At 48.0% G+C, this 22,157-nt stretch overlaps 1 protein-coding gene across 4 annotated transcripts in view; it reads right to left on the reverse strand.

Annotated features, from left to right (window-relative positions):
• The window catches only part of TRIM44 (TRIM family member 44), a 187,570-nt gene that overhangs the window by 158,083 nt on the left and 7,330 nt on the right, over nucleotides 1-22,157 (reverse strand). For all 4 annotated transcript variants that reach the window (XM_089677350.1, XM_089677349.1, XM_089677348.1 and 1 more), the window contains one exon: nucleotides 12,525-12,602. In XM_089677350.1, the coding sequence (XP_089533476.1) occupies nucleotides 12,525-12,602 (78 nt within the window). The remainder of the gene's footprint in view (nucleotides 1-12,524; nucleotides 12,603-22,157) is intronic.

Raw genomic sequence — 22,157 nt, forward strand, 5'->3', positions numbered from 1 at the left:
AATGGGGCACTATTCTTCCCATTGACACCAGTGATGGGGCACTATTCCACCAACTGATCCTAATAATGGGGCACTATTCCTCCCACTTATTATTATTATTATACAGGACTTTTATAGCGCCGACAGTTTGCTCAGCGCTTTACATTATGGAGGGAGACAGTACAGTAACAATACAAGCGGGATTAGAGGGCCCTGCTCCTTGGAGCTTACAATCTAGGAGGGAGGGGATAGTGGTACAAGAGGTAATTAGCTGAGGGGGATGGAGTGTTTGGAAGAGTAGAGGATTCCAATATTAGCTGGGGTCGGGGTAGGCTTCCCTGAAGAGATGGGTTTTCAGAGATCGCCTAAAAGTGAGCAGAGCATGCGAAAGCCTGATAGATTGGTAGGGAGTTCCAGAGGATGGGTGAAGCCCTTGAGAAATCCTGGAGATGAGCATGGGAGGAGGAGACAAGGGAGCTAGAGAGTAGGAGGTCTTGTGAGGAGCGGAGAGTACGGTTTGGGTGGTATTTAGAGACAAGGTCGGTGATGTAATTAGGGGCAGTGTTATGAACGGCTTTATACGTCAGTGTTAGCGTTTTGAATTTTATCCGCTGGGCAATGAGAAGCCAGAGGAGGGATTGGCAGAGAGGGATGGCAGATACAGAATGGTTAGTAAGGTAAATGAGTCTAGCAGCAGCGTTCATGATGGACTGGAGTGGGGAAAGCCTGCGATGAGGTAGGCCGGTGAGGAGGGAGTTACAGTAGTCGAGTCGTGATATAATAAGGGAGTGGATGAGTTGCTTAGTGGTGTCCGAGGTTAGGAACGGTCGTATCTTGGAGATGTTGCGGAGGTGAAGTCTACATGAGTTTGTCAGTGATTGGACCTGGGGCTGAAAGGACAGATTGGAGTCTAGGATTACACCTAGTACCCTGGCGTGACTGGTGGGACTGATGGTAGTATTGATCTTGATGGAGAAGTCGGGGGGGGGGGGGGCACGGGCTGGGGGGAATACTAGGAGCTCTGTTTTGGAAAGGCTGAGTTTGAGGAAGTGGAGTGACATCGAGTCCGATATGTCACTTAGTAGGCTGGTGATGCGATTGGAGACTGAGGGGGTGAGGTGAGGGGTAGACAGATAGATTTGCGTGTTGTCTGCATAGAGATGGTAATTGAAGTCGTGAGAATTTATCAATTGGCCAAGGGTGGAGGTGTAGATGGAGGAGGGGCCCGAGGAAAGAACCTTGAGGGACCCCAATAGAGAGAGGGAGTGAAGGGGAGGTGGCAACATTATACGCAACACTGAAGGAGCACTGCGATATATAGGAGGAGAACCAGGAGAGAGCGGAGTCTCTGAGGCCAAGAGAGTTCAGTTTTTTGAAGAGGAGGGGATGGTCAACCGTGTCAAAAGCCGCAGAGAGGTCAAGTAGTAGGAGTATAGTATAGTGGCCATTGGTTTTGGCAATTAGTAGGTCATTGGGGAGTTTGAGTAGGGCAGGTTTGGTGGAGTGTAGGGGGCGGAAGCCGGACAGTAAAGGGTCGAGAAGGTTGTTGTCGGTGAGATGGGAGCTCAGGCGATTGTAGACTACACCAATGATGGGGTGCTATTTCTTTCACGGACACCAATGATGGGGCATTATTCCTACAAATGATGGGGCAGTATTCCTCCCAATGACACCAATGATGTGGTATTATTTATCCCAACGACACCAACGATGGGGCACTATTCCTCCCACTGACACCAACGATGGGGCACGATTCCTCCCACTGACAGCAACGATGGGGCACGATTCCTCCCACTGACAGCAATGATGGGGCACGATTCCTCCCACTGACAGCAATGATGGGGCACGATTCCTCCCACTGACAGCAATGATGGGGCACGATTCCTCCCACTGACAGCAATGATGGGGCACGATTCCTCCCACTGACAGCAATGATGGGGCACGATTCCTCCCACTGACAGCAATGATGGGGCACGATTCCTCCCACTGACACCAATGATGGGGCACGATTCCTCCCAATAACACTAATGATGAGGCACTATTCCTCTCACTGCTTCCAATGATGGGGCACTATTTTTCCCACTGACACCAATGATGGGACACTATTCCTACCAATGACACCTACAATGGGGCACCATTCGTCCCACTGACACCAACAATGGGGCATTGTCTACTCCCACTGAGGCCAGGACATTTTTTACTCCAACTGGCCACAGCCCAGCCCCCCAAAGTCTGAAGGACAGTAAACTGGCCCTTTGCTTAAAAAGTTTGGCGACCCCTGCTTGGTAGGCACTATTCTTCCCACTGACATCAACGATGGGGCACTATTCCTCCCACTGACACCAGTGATGTGGCACAACTCCTTCTAATCACACCAATGATGGGGCATGATTCCTCCCACTGACACCAACTATGGGACACATTTCCTCCCAATAACACCAATTATGAGGCACTATTCCTTTCACTGCTTCCAATAATGGGGCACTATTCCTCCCACTGACACCAATGATGGGACACTATTCCTACCAATGACACCTACAATGGGGCACCATTGTTCCCACTGACACCAACAATGAGGCATTGTGTACTCCCACTGAGGCCAGGACATTTTTTACTCCAACTGGCCACAGCCCAGCCCTCCAAACTCTGAAGGACAGTAAACTGGCCCTTTATTTAAAAAGTTTGGTGACCCCTTCTTGGTAGGGATGAGCTAAGACAGGTTTGGATCCTAGTTTGTACCTTTCCTCCCCAGTCTGTCCCTGGCCCTCCTCTTCCATTCATAGGATTTCTGTTCTTTGAAATATGAAGGCACAGTATCACATGTGGGCATTAGCAAGCAAATACAGCCTGCCTAGGAATGCCCACTCCAGGCTAGGACCTACCCATCAAGGCACGTTAATACTAAGATAGCTGTTCCCCAAAAGCCAACCAAATGCTTGCATCAAGAATGGGGACTCTTGCGAGAAGTAGTGAGTGCTGGAAGCTATGTACAACACCCTCTCTCCAGCCATGATCTACCTGCATTGGCTAGAGAAGCACAGATACCCAGTGATGACAACATCAACCTAAGATATATAATGAAGAGGGGAAGGTTTTATTATAAAATGTCATTAGCATGTTGATGAGGGGGGAAAAAGGCAAAATATAATCAGATTCAACTGCAGCTTTAACTCTCCATATTTTAAAAAGGAAGCTATACCCTAAGAAAATCAAACTATATAATAGGATTTTGGTAACTATATAGTTTTAGAAGAACAAAACAAATATGTAAAATCTTGTACTTTTACGGCATCAGAAATGCAGATTCTTTCCGTCTGTAATGTTGGTATTAGGCACGTCCCCCCCCAGGCGTTGGTACCCACTATGGTCCTACAGAGGCCGGCTGTACACGGCCCGCACACTGCTCCCCACTGTTCTCACTTTGGCTGAGTCTGCAGAATTCCACAAAGTGTCGCTGAGAATTATAGCCTCTCCTTAATTAGATTCTTAACTATAACAGTCACAGTAGGCAATGCATGTGAAGCCGTGCCAGGACTGGGGGCAAGCAGGGACTACGGAGGGAAGTGGGGAGAGATTGGACCTCTACATATGGAGGAAACTAAACTCTGCAGTTCAGCATTTTTTAATGCATTAGCATAGGACTTTGTGTTTACTTTTGGCCAAATTATACTGTATGAACGAACAATGAACCTCTCTTATTCATTCCCTATTGATCTCTTAAATATACTATTAAAAGCAAGTTTTATATATATTTGTATATCTGTCCGAAAAGTGCAATAAAAAAAAAAAAAAATTATATATATATATATATATATATATATATATTTTCTTGTACTCACGGTAAAATTCTCATTTCAGGAGCACAGCTCTAAGGATAATAGACAGCCTAGAGTTATACTGCTTTTGTCCTGTAGGGGGCAGCATAACCCAAGTTTGCCTATTCTCCTTTAGGCGGCAGTATAACCTACATTGCTTAACCACTTGCCTACCAGGCACTTATACCCCCTTCCTTACCAGGCCAATTTTCAGCTTTCAGCGCTGCCGCACTGATTGACAATTGCGCGGTCATGCAACATTGTACCCATATGAAATTTTGATCATTTTTTTCTCACAAAAATAGAGCTTTCTTTTGGTGGTATTTAATCGCCACTGGGCTATAAATAAAAAAATTTATTTATAGCGTTTTGCGCTATAAATAAAAAAATTGCAAAAAATTTGAAAAAAAAAAGTTTGTTTCTTTTATAAAATTTTTCAAACAGGTATTTTTTCTCCTTCACTGATGTGCGTTGATGAGGCAGCACTGATGGGCACTGATAGGCGGCACTGATGGGCACTGATAGGCAGCACTGATGGGCACTGATAGGCAGCACTAATGAGGTGGCACGGATAGGCGGCACTAATATGCAGCACTGATAGGCGGCACTGATAGGTGACACTGATTATGGGTACTGATAGACGGCACTGACTGGCATCACTGCTGGGCACTGACTGGCAGCACTGACTGGCACAACCCCTGGGCACTGACTGGTGGCACTGACTGGCTGGGCTGCACTGGTGGGTGGCACTGGTGGGCAGCACTAGTGGGTGGGCACAGGTGGGTGGCACTGGTGGGCACAGATGGGTGGGCACAGGTGGGTGGCACTGGTGGGCACAGGTAGGTGGCACTGCAGAGTGGCACAGGTGGGGGCACTGCTGGGCACAGGTGGGGCACTGCTGGGCACAGGTGGGGGCAGAGCTAGTGGGCGCACTGCTGGGCGGAACTTGCGGGTGTCACTGCTGGGCACCGATCATCAGGGCACTGATCATCAGTGCCCTGATGATCGGTGCCGATCCCCGCTCTGACAATTGCCGGTTCTCGGCAGTACTTTCCTCACGATCTGACAGCGTGAGGAAAGTGCAGCCGAGAACCGGCACTTGCATTTCCCTGTGATCAGCGTGTCATTGGACACCGCTGATCACGTGGTAAAAGGCCGCTGTGATTGGCCTTTTACCACATCACGTCATCAGCTGTGTCCGTAGGACACAGCGATCACGGAGATCGCCGGATGCGCTCCCCCTGGGGCGCGCAGGAGAGCGCGTTCTGGGAGGAAGTCATATGACGTCCACCCAGAACTGGCCGGCCGCGGTGAAGCCGTCATTCGGCTATGCGCGGTCGGCAAGAGGTTAACTACTTGCCTACCCGGGCTCTTTCACCCCCTTCCTGCCCGGGCCAGTTTTCAGCTTTCAGTGCTGTTGCACTTTGAATGACAATTGCGCAGTCATGCAACACTGTACCCATATGAGACTTTTATAATTTTTTTCACACAAATGGAGCTTTCTTTTGATGCTATTTAATCACAACTGGGCTTTTTATTTTTTGCACTATAAAATAGTGAAAATTAAAAAAGAAAATTTAGCAAACAGGTGATTTTTCTCCTTCACTGATGTGCGTTGAGGATGCACTGATAGGCAGCACTAATGAGGTGGTACTGATAGGCAGCACTGGTGGGCTTTGAGGAGGAGGCACTGATGATGATGCACTGGTATGCTGCAAGGATGGGCACTGAAAGGTAGCCCTAATGGGCACTGATAGGTAGCACTAAACGACACTGACTGGGCAGCACTGACTGCCATAGATTGGCAGCCCTGCTGGGCAGCAATGTTGGGCACTGATAGGCAGCAATGTTGGGCTCTGATGGGCAGGAATGTTGGGCACTTTTGGGGCTGCACTGATAATCAGTGCCCTGACTATCAGTGCAGATGTCTCCTTTGACAGCTGCCGGTTATCAGCACTACTTTCCTGAGGGAAGAAACAGAAGGGAAAAGAATAGTGGGTAAGGTCTACAGGCCCCCTAACCTGAAGCATGAAGAAGAGAATGATCTCCTCCAACAGTAAGGAATGGCAGCTAGACAGGGCAATGGTATTATAATGGGGTACTTCAATCATCCAAATATTGACAGGGCAGATGGAACTGCTCAGACATCTAGGGCCCATCGTTTCTTAAATGTCTTGCAGCACAGTTTCATGTGTCAATTGGTAGAGGCCTCATCTAGAAATGATGCTCTGCTGGGCCTATTAATTGCAAGCAACACAGGTCTGATCGCAGATGTGGAAATAAGGGATAACTAAGGGAACCGTGATCACAGAATAACTAAATTAAAGGAGACACAAGGAAAGTACAAGAATACTAAATTTCAAAAGGGCCAACTTTACTAAACTGCATTTCATATTGCAGGACATTAAAGTGATATTACAGGAAATTAAAAAAAAACAAACAAAAAAAAAAAAACAGAACAAGCAGCCTCAATCCTCCTCTTCTTGGGTCCCCCACTGGTGCTCCTGGCCCATCCCTCCTGCTGAGTGACCCCAGAGCAAGCAGCTTGCAGCGGGGCGCCTGAGCAAGCTCGCTCCAGAGCCATTGCTCTGCATGTCCATTCACACACAAGGCTGTAGCTTGGCCCTGCTCCCCTCTCTCCTCATTGGCTCACTGGCTGTGGTTGACAGCAGTGGTAGCCGATGGCTCCCGCTGTTGTTTCAGTCAATGAGGCGGGAGAGCCCCCGGAGGGACTCTCGTGCACATCAATGAATTGAGATGGGGCTCAGGTAATTATTAGGGGGGCTGCTGCACAAAGAAGTTTTTTTTACCTTCATGGATAGAATGCATGAAGGTAAAAAACCTTGAGCCTTTACAACCACTTTATATGGCATCGAAGTCTAGAAACAAGGAACACTGATGAAAATGGGAGTGCTTTATGAACATATTAGGTAATGGCATCAGACCAAACAACAAATCTAGAATAACTAAAGATAAACCTGGGTGGCTAAAATCTAGTGTAAAAAGACATATTAATGAGAAGAAACTCTTCTTAAAAAAAAATACAAGGCCGAAGGGTCCCCATTGGCATTCCAACATTACAAGTGTAACACCCTGCCATGATACTGTTTGTGGGATGTTAAATGGACACAAGATGGCAGTGACCTGCAGCCCAGTTGTGCAGACTGTTGAAAAGCTTTGTGGGATTCGTAGGATGATTGCAGGGCTTCACTGTCCGCTATGGAGCTAACTAACTACATTTCTCGGAGGAGCTGGCGGATGAGTGGGGGCAAATAAATATGGAAGCCTGGGAAAAAGGAAGAAAGGAAGTGGATGGAGAGAGAACTGGAGAGCAGGTGTAAGAAGTAGACTGCACGGGACGCCGGAGCTCCCAGTTGGGTAAGACTGCAGGAAGTGGAGGAGAGCGGGTGAGCTAGAGTGCTGCTGTCCAGAGTGACCTCCGAAGGAGGAACCACAAGGAAACAGGGGCCCCTGTCTACAGAGAGACTTTCTGCCAGCTGGTCAAGGCCAGGGGCGGACTGACAACTCATGGGGCCCCCGGGCAATAGGGGATCATGGGGCCCCTGTGTCCTTGCCCAAACTCAAAACAGCCTATGAAAAAGGTACCAGGGGCATCTCATGGGGCCCCCTACTGACCCCAGGCCCTCGGGCAGTGCCCGAGTTTCCAAATGGTCAGTCCGCCCCTGGTCAAGGCTACAGATCCGGTGAGAGAGAGAACCATACTCAAGCCATCCAAGTTGCACACGACATTACCAAATCCAGTTACTTTCTACTCAGCCTGACTACTTTAGATTTTCCAAGTTACATGTGTTAAGGCCCAAGTTGTTCAGCCTACTAGTTATTACAGTTCCAACAGATCCAATCACTAGCGTCCACTGCATCTGTTCTCTGTAGGCCCAGCTATATTGTTGCTCCCTTTACAGTTTGTCCATTCACCAAGATGCTCCTCCATTGCTGCAGTTTGGTATTGTGGCTCAAGGAAGAACCAACCTCTACAGAAGTGCGTTTTGCCCATCTTTAATCTCTGCCAAATCCTACACCCCATCCTATGTGTGCTAAAGGGGTATTATTTAAATGCAACATCACCTAGGGGGGCAGCTCTCTTCCTTTGTGTTTACCTTATTAGGAACGTCTAACCTTTGCCTCAAGGAGGATTTGAATTCTTATGTACACAAACTAGGGCCCCATCAAGCATGCAGAAGATCAGACACTGCAGTTAAAGGGACATTAGTCTATTTAATTGAAGAGCTCTTCTTTTCCTCAGAATTAGACTCAGCCACAAAGGGTGTTAACTTCTCCGCTTTGTAGTTTTTGGGGGGTTTTTTACTCATTAGGAAAAAAACCTCTCAGGACTGGGACTGCCATTGAAATTCTGAATTGCAGGACCTCTAGAACTGATTGAGATTGTGCTAGATAGTTGCTAGAGTGACAGCTGTTATCTTATGCACATATATTTCTGTTGCTTTATTGTGCCTACATTTGACCTCAATAAAACCAAAATATCAGTTCACTTTAAATTGTGTGCGAGTCTATTTCATGGTTACAACCAGAAGGTTCTTCTGGCCAGGCTTTAACATGGTGTCAGCAGGGGTTGGGTTTCCAGAGCAGGGTCAAGACAGAAAGGGAACCTGAAAATTACTCAGCTGCCCCTGAGGGGTAATGCTACACAAAGAATGTAACAAGAAATGTGAGAGAGTGAAAGGTAACTAAAATAGACCATGAGAGACCTACAGCGGAGAATAAAAAAATCCCCCCAAAAAATTTTCAATACACTATATTGCCAAACGTATTGGGACACCCCCTCCAAATTATTGCAGTCGGGTGTTCCAATCACCTCCATGGCCACAAGTGTATAAAATCAAGCACCTAGGCATGCAGACTACTTCTACTAACATTTGTGAAAGAATGGGTCGCTCTCAGGAGCTCAGTGACTTCAAGGGTGGTACCGTGATAGGTTGCCATCTGTGCAATAAGTCCATCCGTGACATTTCCTGGCTACTAAATATTCCACGGTCAACTGTTAGTGGGATTATAACAAAGTGGAAGCAACTGGGAACAACAGCAACTCAGTCACCAAGTGGTAGGCCACGTCACATGACAGAGCGGGGTCAGCGCATACTGAAGTGCACAGTGCGCAGAAGTCACCAACTGTCGGCAGAGTCAATAGCTAAAGACCTCCAAACTTCATCTGCTCTTCAGATTAGCATAATAACCGTGTGTAGAGAGCTTCATGGAATGGGTTTCCATGGCCGAGCAGCTGCATTAAAGCCTTACATCGCCAAGTGCAATGCAAAGCGCCGGATGCCGTGGTGTAAAGCACGATGCCACTGGACTCTAGAGCAGTGGAGATGTGTTCTCTGGAGTGACGAATCATGCTTCTCTGTCTGGCAGTCTGATGGATTTTTCTGGGTTTGGTGGTTGCCAGGAGAATGGCATGGGGTTGTTTTTCAGGGGTTGGGCTTGGCCCCTTAGTTCCAGTGAAGGGAACTCTTAAGGTGTCAGCATACCAAGACATTTTGGACACTTTCATGCTCCCAATTTTGTGGGAAGAGTTTTTGGGATGGCCCCCTCCTGTATCAACATGACTGTTCACCAGTGCATGAAGCAAGGTCCATAAAGACATGGATGAGCGAGTTTGGGGAGGAGGAACTTGACTGGCCTTCACAAAGTCCTGACCTCAACCCAACAGAACACATTTAGGATAAATTAGAGCAGAGACTGCGAGCCAGGCCTTCTCATCCGACATCAGTGCCTGACCTCACAAATGTGCTTCTAGAAGAGTGGTCAAATCTTCCCATAGACACCCTCCTAAACCTTGCGGATGGCCTTCCCAGAAGAGTTGAAGCTGTTATAGCTGCAAAGGATTGGCCAACTCAATATTGAGCCCTGCAGACTACGACTGAGATGCCATTCGTGTGCGCGTAAAGGCAGGTGTCCCAATACTTTCGGCAATATAGTGCATATATATTTTGGTTTTTTTAGCAGAGGCCCTGGAGAATACATTGGTGGTTGCTAGGATTTTTATGTCACGCAGTGTTTTTTCAAATGCTATTTTTTTTTTTTTTAAAAATACACTTATCAATTTTTTTTGATAAAATATGAAAGACGATGTTACGCCAAGTAAAACAGATACCAAACATGTCACACTGCAAAATTGTACACGCTCGTGGAATGTCACCAAACTACGTTACTTAAAAATCTCCATAGGCGACAAAAATGTTTACAGGTTACCAGTTTAGAATGATAGAGGAGTCTAGAGCTACAATTATTGCTCTCGCTATAACGTGCACAGTCACACCTCACAGGTGTAGTACAAACACAGTTTACATGGGGGGACAGGGTCGCTTTAAAATTTTAAATTATTTATTGTATTACTTTTTTTTTTAATCTTTACACTGTCCCTTTACATTTATTTTGATCATTTTTATTGCTATCACAAGAAATGCAAAACATCCCTTGTGGTAACAAAGCATGACAGGTCCTCGTTGAGAGATCTGGGGTCTATAAGACCCCACATCTCTCCTCTACCCTTGAAATCATCAGATAAAAAAAACAAACATTAACCTAATGCTCCCCCCTCCAAAAAAAGGCAGTGTTTACATCTGCCATAAACCAGAAGTGATGTCATGACGTCCCTTCTGGCCTTCTAGCTCATAGAGGTGAATGGAGACAAATTTGTTCCCTATTAACCTCCATGGCCAGCCACCGCAACTGCTGGATCGGTTCCCGGGCTTCCCGATGAGACAGGGTGTATTTACCACAAGGCAAACAAGGCACTTGCCTAGGGTGGCAATTTTCAGGGGGGCAGCACCTCCCCCCAGAAGAAGGGATGAAAGAAGGGACACGCACGCCTTGAGAACCAGGTGGGATCTGAGAGAGGCTGTGGGCTGCTTGATGCTGTATGCAGAGCCTGACTCTCATTCCTGGGGATGTCTGGAGCTTTGAAAATGAGGGGGGGGGGGGTGGGATGGTTATAGTGGAAGGCTCTCCCAGGTGGGGGGCAGGGGTGTTGGTCGGTGTCTGTGGGGGGCAGACAATTTTTGTGTTGCCTAGGGCAGCACAAAACCTACATATACCACTGCGATGAGACAGGTAAGCCCAAAGGAAACTGGAAAGCAGCAAGTGGGGTGGGGAGGTTCAGGACCCCTCCTGATGCTTCTAAAAGTGATCCAGAGGCTAATCAGACACTCAAATCACTTTTATTGGAAAGAGCAAAGGCTGCAAAAATGTTTAATAGCGCAACATATATATACAAATTGCGGTTTTGAAGGGTAACTATTTTCGTGAGAAAACAAAATGGCAAATAAAAATAATAATATAGCATATACAATTGCAACTCAAGTCCTATTGTAATTGAATGTTAATAACCACTTCCATACCAGGCACTTTTACCCCCTTACTGCCCAGGCCAATTTTCAGGTTTCAGCGCTGTCACACTTTGAATGACAACTGCGCGCTCATACAACACTGTACCCAAACTAAAATATGGCGTCCAACCGGAGGGACGGGCTGTTTGCCTGGCTGCCATCTAGCTATAGGCCGGGCGACAACTTGTTAAAAATTACCTTTGCTTTTCAATCTGCAGCTGTCATTTTCTGTAAATGCAATATGGCTACCTGGAGGTGTCCTGTACACAGATTGTGTACAGAATGCCCCCTGAAAATGTAATTTCCTGCTTGTGTGATTGGCTCACTGATTTTCCCAGAAAACAAGTTAGATTTTGGCATCCTCTGCAACAAAAATTAAATTTTTTGGTGAGATACTGCCAAAAGGGAAATCACATCTAAAGAGATGCAGACCCTGCCACTTTCCTCATTAGAGCCCTGCAGGTGCAGCAGCTGATTGATAATTATAAAACCTCTCCCATACAGATTCACTCTGCACATGGACACAGACAAACAAACAGCTATATCCTCAGAACAACAAAAAAAAGGTAGGAATCTGTAACAAAGTTTGTTAAAAATCCCTGCAATGTACATAGATCACCCAGAGGGGAATGGTTTTTTTCTCAAAAGTGCAGTTAGTCTTTAAGTCCCCAAAGTCTCTCCCGATACATTTTATCCCCTTAGACCTTTCCCTTTAACCTTTTGAGGACCGTAAGATTTTGGAACGCCAAAAGAATCAATTTTTTTGTTTTTAAAGTTTGTACACTTCAGTTGCTGTAACTAAGCCATTTCATGAAATAATTGGCCAAAAGCTAGATCCATTTGTTGTTTGTTGAGAAGAACTAATATTTTGACTCAAACCAAAAAAAAAAAAGTTTTTAGTTCTTAATCAGATGATACACACAATTAAAAAAATGGGACAAATATGTCCCTTGGTCCTCAAAGGGTTAAGAACACAATGTTCATTTGCAGGTGTCCCCTTTAATTCAGCACTGGATGTTATCACCAGGATTAGAGAAGCCCCTCTCGGGGAATGCGGTTTACCATCTCTGGCTGCCCTATGAGGGGGTCTCTTTTGTTCCTTAGCGGTTGAATAAAAAATTCCCCGCTGAACTCATTATTTAATACACAGGGCGACGCCAGGAAAGCGAAGAGCAGCGAGGCAGCGTCTTGAATGGTGTCCAGGCTATTTGAGTAAAGTGCTTCAGTTACAGTTTCCCAGACAGCCTCCAGCAGCCCATAAAACATGCAGGGCGAGCAGCAGCTGGCTCTATGGAGAGGCAGTAAAGAGTAGCAGCAGAGACAAGAGGGGTGCACAGGGCGTGGGAACAACACAGTTACTTACATTGGGGTTGAGGAGCTTCTCCTTCAGTTTCTCCACCATGTCCCCCATGGCCAGCTTCAGGTCAATGGGCTTTCTTTTCTATAGGAAGAAGGGCACAGGTCACTAGAGCAGAGGCTATTTCGGGAGGATGCAAACTGCAAAGCTAAAACTAAAAACAACGACCCCTATTTTAGGTTGGGTTTAAGCAGCTTATTCAAATTAATGGACTGGCAATGCACCAAAACATCCAAAAAAAGGACGTGCCAATTTTGGACAACACACAGAGAAAATTGGATTTTTGTACTCACCTTAAAACCCCTTTCTCAGATTTATGGATAATGGGCAGCCTAGGGTTATATTGTCTTTCTCCTGTAGGAGGCAGTATAACCCTAGGTTGCCTATTCACCTGTCGGCAGCAATATAACCTACTTTGCTTAATACCATCAAGCGGTGTCCCTCAACGGGTGATAGAGAAAAAGATCTTTGTACTCACTATAACATCCTTTTTTAAAGGTCTATTAAAAGGTATACAACTTTATGGAAAATAGACAAATTAGGTTATACAGTTTCTCTCCTGTAGGCAGCAATATAACCCATGTTGCTAGGTTATACTGCCGCTTACAGGGGAAGGCAGTATAACCCTAGATTGCTTGATATCCAGAAAGCAGTGTCCCTCAGTGGATGATACAGAAACATCTCTAGATGCTGCCAGAAATCTCGTTGTCTTGAATACTGCAAACCATTTCTTTAAAATGGCAAACTATGCTCACGCTACGTGTGAATGGCGGCGTGCAATTCACAGTGCATTCCTATGTGCGTTGTACTGCACTGAAGGGCACAAGATATTGCATTGGGGTGCATTTAGAATGAAGTCAAAGCGCTGCAACACACAAAGCATGTTCCTGCTCATCATAACAATTTTATAAACCGTGCGCAATGATGAGATAGGGCTCTAAAGTGCTAAAACAGAGAAAAATTGTTTTCAGATTATCTTCAACTGGTTTGCCTGGTAATAAAGATGCCGAGATTAACCATTAAGGTGCAATACGATTCCTATAGTGCAAACTACACGGCAGTGGAAATCTTACACATAATTGTGGAATTGCACATATATGCATGTAGCTGGAACCATAGGGCACTCATTATATCAGATCTCATTGTAACAGATCCTATGGCACCAGATCTCATTGCACTCGATCTCCAAGGACGACTGTACCTTTGGTATAGGGCACAGGTAATTTTGTAAGAAATGCTAAGATGGGAGGGTATGAGAGACAAGTATCATGTCATCGTGTCATCAGAGGCGTCCTTAGGGTTGGTGTCACCGGGTGTGGTAAAACGTGGTGTCACCCCTCCAGAGAGGGAGGAGCGGTGCCAGTGTAGTGGTAAAAATGAGTATCCCGTGAAGATATGTATCCCCTGAAGCAACTACGCATGTGCCGGTTTCAGGCTGAAGAAGCCAAGCTGCCACAGTTAACCCCTTACAGGCTGCAAACCTCTGAAGCTGATCCCGCATATCACTATGGGTTGCAAGATCAGTTAATCCCGTATAGGTTTAACTTATACTGGGTTAACTGATCTTGCAACCCATAGCGATTGGCTTCTTTGGCCTGAAACCGGCACATGCGCAGTTGCTTCAGAGGATACATATCTTTACGGGAAACTCATTTTACCACTACACCGGGGGCAGCTGTCACTGTTCCGGGAATCCGGGAACACCCCAATAACTGGACAGGACCTTCACAGAGCCTAGAAGCTCTTCTGGCATCCTGCTCTTGCACCCCCCGTGATGGTGTCACCCAATGCGGCCCGCAGCCCCCTAGGGACGCCACTGGGTGTTATGACCGATTGTCCAACGCATCAAATTTAAACTTCTAACCCTGACCTACAAAGCCATTCACAACACTGCCCCTGACTACCTCACCAACCTGATCCCCAAGTACCGCCCTGCCCCTACCCTTCGCTCCTCATAGGACCTCCTTCTATCCTGCTCCCTGGTCTCCTCCTCCCATGCACGATTGCAAGACTTCTCCAGGTCCTCCCCCATCCTCTGGAACTCACTGCCCCAATCCATCAGACTGCTGCCTTCCCTCCTCACATTCAGGCGCTCCCTCAAAACCCATCTCTTCAGGGAAGCCTACCCCACCCTCACCTAATGGCCATTCTCCCTCATTCCTCCCACCACTTCATTCCCCTCAGCCACTTCCTACTGTACCACTACCCCCTCCCTCCTAGATTGTAAGCTTGAAAGAGTGGGGCCCTCTTACCCCTTGTACGTTGTTTGTTATTGTTGTACTGTGCCATGTGTTGTCCCCCCCCCCCTCATGTACAGCACTGAGCAAAACCTTTGGCGCTATATAAACTCGATGTAATAATAATAATAATGACCATGTTCTGTCATATTGTCTCTATATTCTACTGTCTGTGAGCCGTTGGGTAGATTTACCTTAATTTCCTGGAGACCCAACAGGAAATAAGAGAAAAATATAATTGCCCATCTTTGAGAACTTACAGAGGACGTGTTAGTAGAGTGCTGGACCCACGGGTAGACATAATCAAGATTAGAATTCAACTGATAAAAGGAAGTTCTCTGTCAGTCGAGGTTCTCTGGTGGTTCCTGGAGTAGTCTGGACTGTATACAAAGGATGAGAGTGCCACAAATCCAGAGTAAGAGCAGTATAGTAAAAGCCAACATGTTATAAGTCGCTCACAGGGGCGGACTGACCATTTGGAAACTCGGGCACTGCCCGAGGGCCCTGGGTCAGTAGGGTGCCCCATGAGATGCCCCTGGTACCTTTTTCATAGGCTTTTTTGAGTTTGGGCAAGGAGACAGGGGCCCCATGATCCCCTATTGCCCGGGGGCCCCATGAGTTGTCAGTCCGCCCCTGGTCGCTCAGACATATCTGGTGCTGCCCAACTGACCACCTTAATCATCATTATGCTGTCCTAATATGTTATAATTGGTTCTCCGGTTCTGTCTTCAATCAGTACCAGCGTACAAGCCTTGATGAAAGGGGAGTTTGAGCTCCCAAAACGTGTTGGATTTTTCACCAAACTCAAAAACTTTAGCCTACTTTCTAGATGTGTGGCACTCTCATCCTTTGTACACACTCCAGCTTAGAGAGTTGTCACAGGAGCAGGTGTCCTCTTGCTATGGTGACAACTCCCCACCACTTTCTGTCTTGATAATGGTCACCAGGACTCACAGAACGGCAAATTTCCTCAGCAGGGACACAGACAGCAACAAAAGGGTCGAATTCTTCTCTACTCTATCCAAAACTAAAATAGAAGTGCCTTTAAATACACCTTGTCTAAAACATTTATTACTGAAATAATCATAGTACAGGGTCAACCCTCTCCTATTTCACAAGACTGTTACCTACACCATATTTATATATACTGCAAAAAGTGGCAATGATTTTCAAAATGTAATACCCCATAGCAACCAATTGAGCTTTAATTACTTTATACTGGTCTCAATGACTACATACTGTGTACACCTTAGGTGCAAGGGCACTTTGTTAAAAAGGCTCACAATGGGATGTAGATTGCAGAGTATGAAATGCAAGTCTTTGATTAAAGCTGAACTCCAGGTAGATAAAAAATAAATCAATGAAGCTCTGCATTCAATAATATAAAATTAAGTATTTTTTTCGTGCAAGTACCTGAAGTTGACTTGGTGTCAGCCTCTTGCAGTTCTGTACAGCACAGATCAGGCAGCACAAGATGCCAGGGCCGTCTTAATAGCATCATAGGCCCCTCGGCAAAGTAATGCACTGGGGCCCCTACTAGCCTGTCCCAATTTACGCACCTACTCTCAAGAATTAAAAGTATAAAATTTATGTATTTTAGAATTAAACATACAGTGGGAAAAATAATTATTTGATCCCCTGCAGATTTTTATAAAATTGCCCACTTACAAAGAAATGAAAGGGTCTATAATTTTTATCATAGGCGAATTTTAAATGATAGAGACAGAATATGAACCAAAAAAAATAAATAAATAATATGATACAAATGTAAATTGAGTTGCAGGTCGATGAGTAAAATAAGTATTTGATCCCCTACCAACCAACAATAATTCTGGCTCCCACAAACTGGCTATGTCTCTGATGGGGGTGCTGCTTATGATGGAGTGCGGCTTTGAATGAGTGCAGAGCAGTTAAACACAGCAGTTGAACTAAAGCAGGAGAACTTAAGCAGCAGGAACACAACAACAGCAAGAAACTCTACTGCATGCTGGACAGACTGCAAGGAAACACCCTGGGAAATATCTTTTACATACCTGAGTCCCACTCCGTGTACCTTTTATATAATACACCCCTCTTCTCCTCTTCATATTACTATCCTCTGTTCCCAAATCTCATTTCTTTACCCCTCTGCTCCACCCCAAAAATTGTACATCTACCCCTCATTGCTATCATCTCCCTACTATTGCTTTCATCACCTCCCCAAAATGCCTCTTCCACTCCTCCTTCTCATTTTCCTCTCCTCTGTTCCCAAAATCCATTCACTATATCCCTCTGCTCCTCCCAAACATTTGTATATTGTGCCCTCACTGCTTCCCTCATCCCTCTATGGCACCTACCACCTCCTCCTATTACTCCGCTCTCCCACTGACCCAAACACCTCCACTAGTAGTTTCTCACGCTCCTGCACATCCCGCTCCCATGCCACCTTTCTCACCCTTCTCCTCCTCATAACCGCGGGGGACATCTCCCCGAATCCTGGCCCTCCACCACCTCCCTCACCCGCACAAAACCCTCCCGCCTCCACGTCCTGCCGCAACCCCCGCAACTTAGTATCTGTCCCCCTGCTCCCTAAAATCTCCCCCCCGTTTTCATGTGCACTCCTGAACGCCCGATCGGTGTGCAACAAGCTTACCGCCATCCACGACCTCTTTGTTTCCCGCTCCCTCAACCTCCTAGCGATTACGGAAACCTGGATCCAGCCCACTGACTCTACCTCCCCTGCTGCACTCTCCTACGGCGGTCTCACCTGGACCCACTCACCCAGGCCCAACGGTCGTAAAGGTGGTGGGGTTGGTCTGCTCCTGTCACCGCTGAGCACCTTCCGAGTCCTCCCAAACCCCCCCTCCCTATCCTTCTCCTCCGAGGCCCACTGCGTCCGACTATTCTCCCCAACCCCCCTAAAGATTGCTGTGATATACCGGCCTCCTGGATCCATACCCCGCTTCCTGGAAGACTTCTCCTCCTGGCTACCCTTCTTCCTCTCCTCTGAGCTACCCACTATCATCCTTGGGGATTTCAACATCCCTGTCAACCTCGACAACCCGGACACAGCCCGTCTCCTCCACTTAACCTCCTCCTTTGCACAGTGCATACAATCCACCACCCACTCCGACGGTAATATCCTTGATCTTGTCTTCTCCAACCGCTGCGCTCCCCACAACCTCACTAACACCCCCTTCCCTCTCTCTGACCACAACCTGATTACCTTCTCTATCTCCTCATCCTCCAATGCCTACCCCTCCAAATGTCACACTACTACCAGCCGTAACCTCCGCAACCTTAACCCTGCCTCCCTCCACTCCGCAGTTGATCAACTCCATGACCGCATCCTCCCCCTGTCCTGCCCCGACTTGGCTATGACCGCCTACAACAATGCGTTGTCAACAGCCCTTGACTCACTAGCGCCTTTAACCACACGCAACATCAGACCCCGACCGCTCCAGCCCTGGCAGACTGATCACACCAAAACCCTCAAACGACACAGTCGTGCCCTGGAGCGACTATGGCGCAAAACCAAATCCCAACAAGCCTTCACCCGATACAAATCTGCCTTCCACACCTACACCTCCTCCCTCCATACTGCCAAACAAGCCTACTTCCTGACCCTCATCAAGGCCCTCTCCTCCAATCGTCGCCGACTCTTCTCCACCTTCAACTCTCTACTCTCGCCACCCCCACCTCCACCCAGCACCTCACTCACTGCCCTTGAGATTGCCAATCACTTCAAAAACAAGATTGACACAATTCACAAGGACATTGCCGCAACTCACACGCCTTCTCAACCCGTCCCCTCTCACACAGCTACCCCCTCATCCCCCCTCCCCCTCGACATAACCCACAGGGACTTCGTCGCTGCTCAAACTCCCTCCAACCCCCTTCCCCCTCACTCAGCTACCCCCTCTACACCCCTCTCCCACGGCCCCACCACTGCTCTTACCTCCTCTCCCACCCCACCCTACATTCCTCATACTGAAGCTCCCCCAACACTCCACACCTTTGACCTTACTACCATCGAAGAAGTCTCCCAGATCCTCTCTGATGCCCGCCTCACCACCTGCCCCCTTGACCCTATCCCCTCACAACTCCTACAACCTCCCTCCCCCTCCATCCTATGCTCCCTCACCCACATCTTCAATCTCTCCCTCTCCTCCGGCACTTTCCCTTCCCCTCTGAAACATGCACACATCACCCCCATACTTAAAAAGCCCTCCCTGGACCCCAATGACCCGAACAACCTCAGACCCATCTCCCTGCTCCCATTTACATCTAAACTCCTCGAGTGCCTAGTCTACACCCGCCTATGCTCTCACCTCAACGACAACAACCTCCTCGATCCCCTACAGTCCGGCTTCCGTCCCCTACACTCCACCGAAACTGCCTTACTCAAACTCTCCAACGACCTGCTAACCGCCAAAGCTAATGGCCACTATTCAGTGCTCCTACTCCTTGACCTCTCTGCGGCCTTCGACACAGTCGACCACCCCCTCCTCCTCAAAAAACTACACTCCCTCGGCCTCAGAGATTCTGCTCTCTCCTGGCTCTCATCCTACCTGTCACAACGCTCTTTCAGCGTTACCTATAATGCCACTACCTCCCTCTCACTCCCCCTCTCTGTTGGGGTCCCTCAAGGCTCTGTCCTCGGGCCCCTTCTCTTCTCCATCTACACCTCCTCCCTTGGCCAACTCATACACTCTCACGGCTTCAACTACCACCTCTATGCTGACGACACACAAATCTATCTCTCAACCCCCCACCTCACCCCCTCGGTCTCCACCCGAATCACACACCTGTTGAGCGACATATCAGACTGGATGTCGCTCCACTTCCTTAAACTGAACCTCTCCAAAACCGAGTTTCTTGTCTTCCCTCCAGCCCGGACACCACCCCCCATTGACTTCTCCATCATGTCCAACAACGCCACCATCAAACCCGCCCCGCAGGCCAGAGTACTTGGTGTCATTTTGGACTCCAACCTATCCTTCCAGCCCCAAGTCCACTCTTTAACAAACTCGTGCAGACTCCACCTCCGCAACATTGCCAAAATCCGCACGTTCCTAACTCCAGAAACCACTAAACAGCTCATCCACTCCCTCATCATATCACGACTCGACTACTGCAACTCCCTCCTCACTGGCCTGCCTCGCCGCTGGCTATCCCCGCTTCAGTCCATCCTGAATACGGCTGCCAGACTCATTCACCTTTCCAACCGCTCCGTTTCCGCCACCCCCCTCTGCCAATCCATCCACTGGCTTCCGATTGCGCAACGGATCAAATTCAAAATCCTAACACTGACGTACAAAGCTGTCCACCATACTGCCCCGAACTACATCTCTGACCTAATATCCAAGTACCGCCCAACACGCACACTCCGCTCCTCACAAGACCTCCTTCTCTCTAGTTCCCTGGTCTCCTCCTCCCATGCCCGCCTCCAGGACTTCTCCAGGGTGTCACCCATCCTCTGGAACTCCCTGCCCCAACCCATCAGATTATCACCTACTCTCCTCTCCTTTAGGCGCACCCTGAAAACCCACCTCTTCAGGGAAGCCTACCTCGCCCCCTGCTAACTTGCCGACCTCCTCCACTCTTCCTACCACTCCATCCCCCACAGCTATCTCCTCCTGTGCCACCATCCCCTCCCTCCTAGATTGTAAGCTTGAAAGAGCAGGGCCCTCGATCCCCTCACGTTTTGCATTGTATTGGTATTGTTCTGTCACATGTTCTGTCCCCCTTTATAATGTACAGCGCTGAGCGAACTATTGGCGCTTTATAAATACTGTATAATAATAATAATAATAATGTGCTCATGTAGTACACAGAATAGCCCTGTCAATTTAAGAAGGTGCTCCTAACGACAGCATTATACATACATTACATATACATTATGTGTATAAAAGACATCTGTCCACAGAACCTCTTTCCTGGTGTCAGGAATCCCAGGGCTCGCGGCGGCGCAAGGGTCTGTGCATGCGCAGAATGCCGATGCGCATTAGCCGGCAGGCACTAGGACATAGGCAACAGTGGCGGCCACGCATGTGCACTCGCGATCGCGGACACGCGCCTGGCACCAATGACAGCGCAGGGCGCACTACTTAAACCGGCCCTTTGCATGCTCAAATTGCCATATGGTCTTGTTCCTGTTGATTCCTGCTCGTTCTGTTCCTGTGATTGCCTTGTTTCCGACCCAGCCTGACCCTGATTCTGTTGACCATCTCCTGCTCTGACCCTTGGCTCGTTTGACTATTCTCTGACTATCTGACCTCCCGTTGCTGAACCAGGCCTGTGACCCGATTACTCTTAGCCTGCTGCCCTGTACCATCTGCCTCCGCTGTTAGCGACCTGGCCTGTCTGACTTCACTGTTCCTGCTCGGATCCACCCATCCTGATCGGATCCATCTGCTGCTGCCTAGGTCTGCTCCGCCTCTTCACAGCAGGCTCATACCCGCTACGTACCACTGGCAATTATCTCTACCACAGCTGAGTGTACTCGGGGGCCGCGACCTGGTCTCAGTCTGCTCCAAGTCCATCCCCACTATTAGGGGTTCTGGTGAATAAGCAGTCTGGGGCTTAGACTCCGCGCCCTGGGGAATCCTGGTCTGTGGGTCTCTAGAGCCCTTGCCAGCTGGTACCTGACACTTGGGCCCCACCATGTACAAGACCAAAAAGCTGTCAAAGGGCATCAGGGACAAGATTGTAAACCTGCACAAGACTGGAATGGGCTACAAGATCATCAGTAAGAAGCTTGGCGAGAAGGAGACAACTGTTGGAGCGAACATTCGCAAATGGAAGAAACACAAGATACCCATCAATCACCCTCGGTCTGGAGCTCCATGCAAGATTTTGCCTCATGGGCGATCATGAGAAAAGTGAGGGATCAGCCCAGGACTACACGGGAGGAGCTTGTGAATGATCTCAAGGCTATTGGGACTACAGTCACCTAACAAACCATTGGTAACACAACACGCCACCATGGATTTAAATCCTGCAGGGCCCACAAGGTCCCTCTCCCCAAGAAGGCACATGCACAGGCCCGTCTGACGTTTGCCAATGAATATCTAAATGATTCAGAGAAGGATTGGGAGAAAGTGCTGTGGTCAGATGAGACCAAAATTGAGCTCTTTGGCATGAACCACCTCCTGACCGGCCTTTATATATAAACGGCCGACCGGTGGCACTGCAGGGTTGGGTGGCCGTTTATAAATGGCCTCCCCGCACCCTGCTTGTGCGCGCTCCCCGGGAGCGCGCAGCACCGCAATCCAGTGCCCGCTGTGTCCTCCAGACACAGTGAAACACCGATCGTCTGACAGGACCTCTGTACAAGGTCCTGATCATGTGATCACTGATAGACCAATCAGTGATCACATGCAAAGTAGTAAGCAAGATGTCACTTGTGACATCATTGCTT

The sequence above is a fragment of the Staurois parvus genome, unplaced genomic scaffold (genome assembly GCF_062004578.1).
Source record: "Staurois parvus isolate SC_StPar_1 unplaced genomic scaffold, SC_StPar_1.0 ptg000184l, whole genome shotgun sequence".
NCBI classification, from domain to species: Eukaryota; Metazoa; Chordata; class Amphibia; order Anura; family Ranidae; genus Staurois; species Staurois parvus.